At 63.3% G+C, this 8981-nt stretch overlaps 3 protein-coding genes across 3 annotated transcripts; 1 reads left to right on the top strand and 2 right to left on the bottom strand.

Moving 5' to 3' along the window:
• Positions 1-370: 370 nt before the first annotated feature.
• Positions 371-2479, bottom strand: MNEG_9575 (hypothetical protein; the record flags this gene model as incomplete). Its single annotated transcript, XM_014041956.1, has 6 exons — positions 371-474; positions 731-822; positions 1186-1300; positions 1557-1644; positions 1914-1985; positions 2330-2479. The coding sequence occupies 6 exons, from the start codon at positions 2477-2479 to the stop codon at positions 371-373; spliced, it is 621 nt and encodes a 206-aa protein (XP_013897410.1).
• A 1199-nt stretch (positions 2480-3678) lies between these two features.
• On the top strand, positions 3679-7096 carry MNEG_9574 (hypothetical protein; the record flags this gene model as incomplete). Its single annotated transcript, XM_014041955.1, has 8 exons — positions 3679-3880; positions 4094-4185; positions 4480-4560; positions 4742-4879; positions 5331-5438; positions 5808-5977; positions 6488-6611; positions 7031-7096. 8 exons carry the CDS (start codon positions 3679-3681, stop codon positions 7094-7096), a joined length of 981 nt encoding a protein of 326 aa, XP_013897409.1.
• Positions 7097-8222: 1126 nt separating this feature from the next.
• Positions 8223-8799, bottom strand: MNEG_9573 (hypothetical protein; the record flags this gene model as incomplete). The annotated part of the gene is made up of 2 exons (XM_014041954.1): positions 8223-8357; positions 8677-8799. 2 exons carry the CDS (start codon positions 8797-8799, stop codon positions 8223-8225), a joined length of 258 nt encoding a protein of 85 aa, XP_013897408.1.
• Positions 8800-8981: the final 182 nt, after the last annotated feature.

Below are 8981 nucleotides of genomic sequence, written 5' to 3'. Positions count from 1 at the left end.
GTGTGTGTGTGTGTGTGTGTGTGTGTGTGTATGTGTGTGTGTGTATGTGTGTGATTCAGGTACATGGAGGTCCATGTTTGCAGGCACAGCGCCGCGAGGCAGCGGCACCAGCAGCTGCACTTGCCGGCTCAAGGCCGAAGGCGTGTGCCCTGTTGCAGGAGTCGCCCCCCGGGTGGACTCGGCGGCAAAAGGGGCCTTGCGTGGCGAAGCAGGGAAAGCCGAAAGGCGCGCAAACCGACCCCTGGCATGAATCGCACCTGACTCTACCCATATGAAGGATACAACATCGAAAACACCACTCTGCTCAATCAGATGCGCATTGGACATCCGTTGGCATAGGCAATCGGGCCGCGCGGGGTATGCGCTGACGTCATCGCACCTGGGCTGTGAAGTTGCGGTACACAACCGCCCTGATGGCGATGATGTTGTCGGATGCCAGCCCCGCAAACCGCGTGGCACCGCCGAAGCCGCCGCCTGCGTGCGCGGCGAGGGCGGGGAGGAAGCGTCAATAGGATGAGAGCGGTGGGCAGCGACGCTGGAGAGAGGCGTGGCGGTGGCGTGGCGTACTTTGGGTGTGAAGAGGGATGGGGCCATCCCCCGGGGGGGGGGACTGTTACACCGAGGTGTGGGTCGTCACGCGTTGGTGGGCATCCGCGGCATTCAGACAGCCAGACACGCCGCCGGCACGTGAGATAGCTTCATGCGACTTCATGCCACTGTTGAAACCCACCCAGGCTGTAGCCAGCGACGCCGACGTCGGGCCTCTGGCCGCCGGGGAAGCCGCGGGTGCCGTTGCTCTGCTCGAAGAGGTCAGCCAGCAGCCTTAGGGGGATTGATTGCAGGTGACGCATGGAGGGGGTTGGATGGGACGCCGGGCGTGGTGGACCGCGAAGAGGTGCGAGGCGGATTAGGGAGGAAGCTTTGGTGGGCAGGATTGATGGGGGAAGAAATAAACAGCATCGGTCGTTGAATGCCCTGTTGATCCTTGCCACCAAACAGGGTTTCTTGGTGCAGGCATCCATGCTGCATGCGGCCAGGAAACAAGGCGTGGTGGGTTTGGGTCTGACAGGCCGAAGTTGGGACGTTCTGGGTCCCCAGATGACAGCAACAGTGTGCAGGTAACATCGAGCCAGGCGCGCCGGTGGGCGGCGGGCACAAACGGCAGGGCAGGGTGCGGGCGCTCACTGTCCGATGCGTGCGCCCGCCTTGACCACGACCGTCTTCTTATCCGGCGAGAGCTTCACGCCGCGCATGTGCTTGTTGAGGTCGACGGTGACGTCACCGGTGGCGACGGTCTCGCCTGAGGTGACGCGTTGGGGATTTGGGCGGAAGTTGGCCGGAGGAGTGGCGCGCGCCTGAGTGCGGGTGGGGATGAACAACACGGCGGCGACAGGATACCCGAGCTCTAGACAGCCTTGATGCGCGGTGCGCCCGAGATCAGCTCTTGCAGGCTGGCATGTGTGAGAAGTGCAAATAGCCTGCGAGTGCAAATAGCCCAAGGGAGCCCACGAGAAGCGCAAGGCATGCCGCAGGCGCTGCGCGGCCGCGGCGCGCACCCTGGTTGCCGTGGCCGCCGCAGCGGGAGTGCACCCTGACGCCGTGCTGTGCCGCGCACTCCACGATCGCCATAATCTCAGCTTCGCTCTTGGGGAACGCCACTGTACATTTCCAACATGTATCAATGATTGAAGGGTAGATGCTCGGGGTTAGGATGGTTTCACCACCGAATGCAGATCGTGCGCCCCCCCCCTGCCGAGCTGCGGCGCCGCTGGGCTGCTGCAGGGGGCTGCGTGCGTTTGATGGGCCCCCCGAGGCCGCGAGCAGCGCGAGCGTGGGCAAGCGGCGGGTCCAAGCGAGGGCCGAGGGTCGGTCGTGCCTGCTGCCGGGAACTGCGTCTGGAGTGATGTGTACACCTGGCGCGCCGCGAGGTATCCCTTGTCAGCCGGCGTGACGAACTCGACGCCCGAATTTTGCAGGCATTCGCGCTGGGGGGGAGGGGAGGGGCGAAGGAAGGGCTCCCGGTGGGCTTGAGGGGGGCGAGGCTTGCAGCACTCCTGACGAGGACGCGGGTGGCGCAGTCCCATGAGCGGGGTGTTTATGCTTGCTTGATTGCTTCCTTGGGTGCTTGGCGCGTGCATTCGCGGGGAGGCGCCGGGGAAGCCTTCTGAGCAAGCGGGCGCGCGCGCCGGCGCCGCCGTCTTCAGCAACAGTATGCGTTTTGCAAGATAGGAGGCTTGTGTGTCAGGAGGTGGATGCGAGGAGCGGCTTCATCCGACGAGAGCGCGGCGGGCGGCTGCCGGGTTTGGCGGTCTGCGCGCGCTCCGCTCACCAAGGTGGCGTAAACGGCCGGCTCGACGGCGGTCAGGGCGGCGTGCGACTGGTCAGAGGCGCGCGCGGCCGCTGCCAGCAGCAGCAAGAGCAGCAGCACCCAGGGGTGGGCCGCCGGCGGGCGCAGCGGCGCCGTCGGCCGGATTGGCATCGTGCCTGTGTTGAAGGGAGCGGTTTGCTGGGGCGTTGTGGTGAGGCACCACAGTGCGGCTATGGGCGCACCGGGCCCGTTGTTGTGCGAGGCCACAGAGCACGGCCCGCAGTGGGCGGCGTGGAGGTGTCGTCGCTGTGTCACCATTGGGCCCGTCATCGTGGCCGCTGTAGTGGCCCACATGCGCCGCCTGCCCAACCCCACGAGCAGCCTGGTTCAACTTTGGGCAAGCACGTTACTGAGTCCAAAATCGTGGCTGGCCACCGTGATGATCACTGTACCACGGTGTGCGGCGGCGCGCCCGCAACTCCGCAACAGACCCACTCCATCTGCCGAAACCATCAGTCATTGCATAGAAAACGTCTGATAACTCTTCTCACCGGCAAACAAGGACAGATCCGGCCTCAGCGTGCGATCTAGGCCTAGCAAGAAAGCCACAGCTCCGTCCCACAATAATATGCGAGGCAGAAACACAAATCTCTGCTCAAAACGCCGACATTCCACGGAATGCATGCCCCTTGTCGGCTTCGAGGTCGCGCTGGACCAGCACGCAGGCTGTCCAGCGAGGTCACCAGCCACGAAGAAAGTTTCCGGGTGCTACACTCGTTGTCACCCCTCCAAAACCTTGAAGGGCTTGTTTGCATGACTCCCAGAGAGCGTCCTAGAAGCCGACAACCATAGTTTTGACGCCCTGGGCCTGCCCTTCAAGTGTTCACTGTTGGGATCAAGGCGCGAGCTACGTAGGGGTCGCACACAGTGAGTGAGACGACGACCTGGCACTATCGGAAGGAACGTACAGACCTAAATCATAATTAGTGGCCAGCGTGCCGTGGGGAGTCCAGTTGGTTTCAAGCCAAAGGCATGAAGTCTCAATAAACAAGCGCGACAGCCCAGGGCGAAGTGAAGCCCTTTACCTTGAATAATGAGGATTGTGCTACTAGAGAATGCTCTCGGGTTCAGCCGGCCACGGGTTGGATCGGCCGTCGCCGCGCCTCTTGTGTCCGCCGATTCAACATGCTGCTTCGCAGCCCACAGCTTACCCTTTCGCCAGCGACTCGCCCTCACCTGCGGACGACGCACCGGCGCCCCCATCCGACGCCGCCGTCCAGCCACCACCTCCATTAGACAGCCGCTCCCAGATTTCCGTTTCACCGCCACCCTCCTCCCTCCTTGAATGACACATGGGCAGGCCACCCAGCATGAGGGCCGCCGCAGTCACCCTCCTGGTCCTAGCCCTGGCCTTCGCGCCGGCGCAAGCCTCTTTGCGCCGCGCCCTCACCGCGCCGGCGCCGGCCAAGGCCAAGGCCAACGCGTCGCCGGCGGCGAAACCTGCCGTGGCCGCTGCGCCCCCGAAGGCCAACGGCCCCACCAAGCAGGCGGAGAAGCTGTATTTCATCTTCGGTGAGCCGTGGCTCGCCCGCATCCATGATCAAACTGCCAACGCCGCCCTGATAGAGATTGCAACACAACCTGCACCCCCAAATGCGCGGCGCCGCGCCACCTGCGTGCCCCCAGGGTGCCCAGCCGTTTCCCACGCCCCGCCCGCAGCACCCCGACCCTGCCAAAACACCCTCCCCACCGCGCGTGCCTCGGGGACCGGGGCTGTGCGCGCAGGGTATGGGTCCCTTCTGAATTGGGCGTCCACCGTGCGCAGCAACTGCGGCCTGACCGGGCTATCAGAGGACAACATCGCAGCGCTGGAGAAGGTGGGGGAGGGGGGAAGGGGCGGGAAGCCGAAGGGAACGGAAGCTGATCCGATCCGGTCTGATCTGATATTGGTTTGGGGTTGTTCTGAGGACACGGAGCACGCAGCGAGGCTCTGACGGGGCAAGAAATGATGTTCGCGGCACAGGCGCACAAGGAGGTCGAGCTGGGGGCCGCGATTACACCCCTGCAGGCGGTCCCCTTTGTTTGTCCCCTATCGACGGTGTGATTACCGACACCCAACCCTGCCCAAGCCGCGCGCGCTGCGGCCGCGCGCACCCCCCCCTCCGTCGCAGCTGCTGGACATCGGGGGCGTGGACTTCAACAAGGTCCTCAACGCCTGCACCGTGAAGCGCCCCCGCGCAGTGCGCGTCAAGGTGCGGCCACGCAACACCCCTGCAACATCGCCTGGCATGCCCGCCCCTCCGTCCGCCAATGGCCCTCGCACCTGCTGCTGGCTCCCTCATGGACCCGCCGATCTCGGCGCTCTCAATCCGTACACGTTTGTCCCAACAGCTCCGCGCTCGGACGTGACTCGCTCTCGATGACATCACACAGGGCCTGGAGCGCGGGTGGTACGAGCGCATCACCAACGCCAAGAGCACCCCGGGCAACCCCTTTCCGGGGTCGGCCTTCAATGTCATGTGGACGTCCCTGGGGGCCGTTGAGAAGCCGGGCGCCTACTCCACGGGCCTGGTGCGGGCCGCAGGGGGCTGCGGGGATGATGGCGTTTGCGACCCGATGAGGGCGGACGGCCTCGCAGCTGAGCGGCGCGCGTGCTTACTTGGTTCGTCGCCTGCTGCGCGCGCAACGCGCCAGCAGGCGCTGGTGTCCCCGATTCCTGCACGCTCGCACACAGATCCTTCTTCATGTGGGTGTGGAAAGGAAAAGTGATGGCTGGCGACGTTCATAGCCCCTGCAACTGGCTGCATTTTGCCCAAACACACCAGAGCATGCAGGCATTCACACACGCATGTGCCACCTCATGTCTATGCACATGAACAAACACACACCTTGACGTCTCGCCTCATTCCTGTTGACGTCACCATCATGCCCCATACACCAAGAAATGTTGTGCAAGGCAATCAACTCCACCCCCCCATTCATCATGCGATCGACCCCACCCCCAAAATCATCATGCAATCAGGTCTACGAGGTCACCGAGCAGGCCTACAAGAACACGGTCGCCCGCGAGAGCGGCTACAAGCTGCTGCCCCTCCGCGTCAGCGACATCGCCGTCCTGTCAGGCGCCAAGGTGCGCTGCGCCGACGGCGCACCACGATCATCAACCGTCCAAATCTGAGAGGATCCAAGGATGGTGGGGCTGGATTGTGTGGCTATCCGCAGACTGTTCTTATGGCTGGGCGAAGGGTTTCTGCGGGGCGCCGAGGCGCGCTTGCTCGGTGCAGCACGTGCGGGAGAGGCTGTCGGGCCCGGCGATAGCCGGGTTGCCTGCCCTGGCCTTGCGGGCACGGTCTGGGCGGCCACGCGGCTGGAAGCTACAGGTGTGCAAAGCGGGGCCTGACGGCGGCAACTCGCAACACACCCATGTACCAGAGAATCCCAAAGCCTCAAAGGCCCGTGTCATCACCGGCCCCCCACCTTTCCCCGCCCCTGCCCCAAGATCCCCAAGGACGCCGTCGTCACCGCCTTTGTGTCCTACAAGTCGGTGACGCCGGCGGCGGACGCGCCCGTACCGCTGTCGTACATCGACGTGTGGCTGGGCGGCGCCATCGACCTCCAGAAGCAGTACAACCTGACGGGGGACGCCTATGCCAAGGGCTCGCCCGGCGGGTGCGTCATTGGATAATTGTGCGTGCGCGTGTGTGTGTGTGTGTGTGTGCACGCGCGTGTGTGTATATATGCACCCACGCATGTGCGCACTTGTGTGAGTATGTGCGTGTGTGTTTGTTTGACGTATGTGAGGGAGGGGAGATGGAGCGAGTGAGGTGGGTCGCATGTGCGCATACCATGCCTCCCAGGGCTCTTGTAATGACTGCTGCACACCTGGAATAGAGATTGTGACGTCAGGGCGTGTGTGCATGTTCAGTTTTGGTCGAATTTCGCCACACCTATCTCCATCTCACCCAAACCCTCCCTCTCCATCTCACCCAATCCCTCCCCCTCCACGCACACACACGTGCGCAAGCTCTCACCCATTCACATGATCGCATGCACGCACAAACACACACTTACACGCACACGCACGCTCACACGCACATGCACAAACACACGCACGCACGGCCACATGCCCGCATACACACATGTGCGCACACCACACACCCGCCGCCCCCCATCTCGCAGCTACAAGTCCTTTGTTGAGGAGACCCTCAAGACCACCAGCGCCTGGACTAGGTACATCATCAACGACAGGGACCAGGCGCTGAGGCCCTTTGGGGAGACGCGCAACGTCGCGCAAATCGACGATGTGAGTCGACAGAGAATGTCATGCCTACATGCCATTCGTGCGCGTGCACGCACATGTGTGTGTGTGTGTGTTTGACAGTGTGTTTGCGCGTGCGTGTGCGTGTTTTGTGTGTGTGTGTGTGTAGGCAGGGCTTGGTTTGGGGGTGTGGTGGATGTGTGAGTAAGGCACCTGTTGCGAGGCAAATGGCCATGTGGTCGTCCACGGGGGCGTGAGGCGGGAACATATGCATGCGTGGATCCGCGCTTGCCCGCTTCTGCGTTGGTCGCGCCATTGGTCGCGCCGTTTGTCTTGCCAGCAGGCAGACCGCCAAGCAAACAGCGGGATCCCTGGCACGCAAAGTGCCTCTTCATGCTCTCAACTGTCCCCACCCCCCAGCGCTCATTCCCCGCACCCGCGCCACCATGAATTGTCCCCTGCAGTCCTTGTACAAATTCGTGGATCACAAGAACCTGGCGGGCATGCGCTTCCTGGGACAGCCCTGGTAGCTGCCGAGAAGCCAACAACCGGGCCTGTACCCAGCTGCAGCAGCCCGCTGCAGCCCTGGTGCAGCGTCAATTCAACAGATGCCATGTGGCTCTCCACCCACAAACCTGCAGGCGGGGCTGCGCCGGCCGCGGCGTCGGGCGGAGCGGGCGGGGGCGCGCCCAGAGGGGCAGCCGCTCCCCAGCTGCTCGCGGCGTGTGTGACAGGGAACGCGCGCGCCCAACGTGCAAGGGCCGCCCCCCCCCCCCCGCCCCCCAGTCGAGTGGAGCATTTGACAAGCTTAATGGACCGCTTCGCACAACAAAAAGTGATTCAACAACAGGTTTCGCACCTTCACTCCCAACACCACGGGCGGTATTGTGTTGCCAACAAACGCCACCTTTGCGTCCCCCTTGCAGCAGGCGGCGCTCTCCGAGGTCGTCACGCCGCCTCCGCCTGCCAACCCCGAACTGTTACAGCACTGCCACGTCTGCGCCCCGCCAAACAAGCACCACGAGCCTTGATGCTCGCTTCTTTCGTATGCTAGGAGGTTCTTGGCCCAGTTTTGATGCAGATTTACTGCACACACACAACGCACCCTTATTGCTGCTTCCACATGGGTCATTTCCAGGGCCATCCGTCTCATGCTCCTTCCTCAGCTGCTAAACACCGCAGCGCTGCAGCCACTCGCTTTCTGTAGTTGGTGTAAAAACCCTCTGCCTTGAACCCTTTCGTGGTAGACGAGAAGAGGCAATTATTCGAGCTGGTGATCAATGGTCGTAAAACCCAAGAATGGCCCGGCAGCCTGTCGGCTGTGAGGGTCAAAGGGCCCTGCAGCCCTCAGCAGCCTGCATGCCTGGGTGACCGACACAGCAAGGCGCCCTGCCACGGGCCCCATGCGCTGGCGTATCCAACTGCCGTCACAGCCTTGGTTGATCGACGACCTTGATTACATGATGCCCGCCAAAAATGGAGCGAGGAGCGTCAGGGCAGAAGGGGTAGAAGGAAAACAACAGCAGACATGAGAGGAGAACAAGATGACCCCAACAAATAAAGTAACTTGCAGCCAAAGTTGACGAGGAGAGATTGAACGCAATGCTTTCAGAACAGGGAATTCAGAAAGCATCGCAGCCCTGCTAATTGCTGCCATCACCGCCCCCTGCCGCGGGGGTGCACCCGGCGCTTCTCCGCGTCGATGATGCCCGCTATCGCCGCCGCCGCCTCCTGCACCTGGCCCGCCCTGTTGACCACGACGTAGTCAAACTCAGTCAAACGCGCGGTCTCCTGTGGGTAGAGATCGCGCGACGGGGGTGGGATGATGTGAATGTGCCAATGCATGGGTTGAGGAAATAATAAAGAAAATGAGTGGGTTGCTTGGGGGTGGGAAGCCCAACAGGCAATGTGTATATTATTCAGATGAGGCGTGCACGTTTGGCCGGATGTCGGCGGGTGGGAGCAAGGCTTGGTCGGTTCAAGGGGGAGCAAGCGCGATCTGGAGGGCAGAGGCCTGGCGTGCACCCCAACCCCAGCAGCGCCCATCACCTCCAGCCACGCCGCGCCCCAGCAAAACAGCAGGCATCAACAAAATGCGGCGCGGCCGCACCTCGCGCGCCGTCCGCACGCGTGTGATGAGCTTGTCCAGGGGCTCCGTCGCGCGCCCCACCAGCCGCGCCGCGAGGGACGCCTCGCTCTCCGCAGCCAGGAATACCGAGATCGCCTCCGGCATCAGCCCGCGCACCGTGGCGGCGCCCTGCGCGGCGCGACGGGGTGGGGAGGGGGGACAAGGGGGGGGAAGGAGGGGCTGCCTGTCAAGCGGGGACGACTGGCCGCACAGGGTGCGGGACTGCGGGCGCGCATCGGCGGCCGCGCGCCGCTTGTTGCCAGGCCCGCCGGCCGGCAGCGGCGGGG

The sequence above is a fragment of the Monoraphidium neglectum genome (assembly GCF_000611645.1).
Source record: "Monoraphidium neglectum strain SAG 48.87 unplaced genomic scaffold scaffold01982, whole genome shotgun sequence".
NCBI lineage: Eukaryota > Viridiplantae > Chlorophyta > Chlorophyceae > Sphaeropleales > Selenastraceae > Monoraphidium > Monoraphidium neglectum.
Note: the sequence above shows the minus strand (reverse complement) of the source record. Positions and strands in the feature narration are given on the sequence as shown.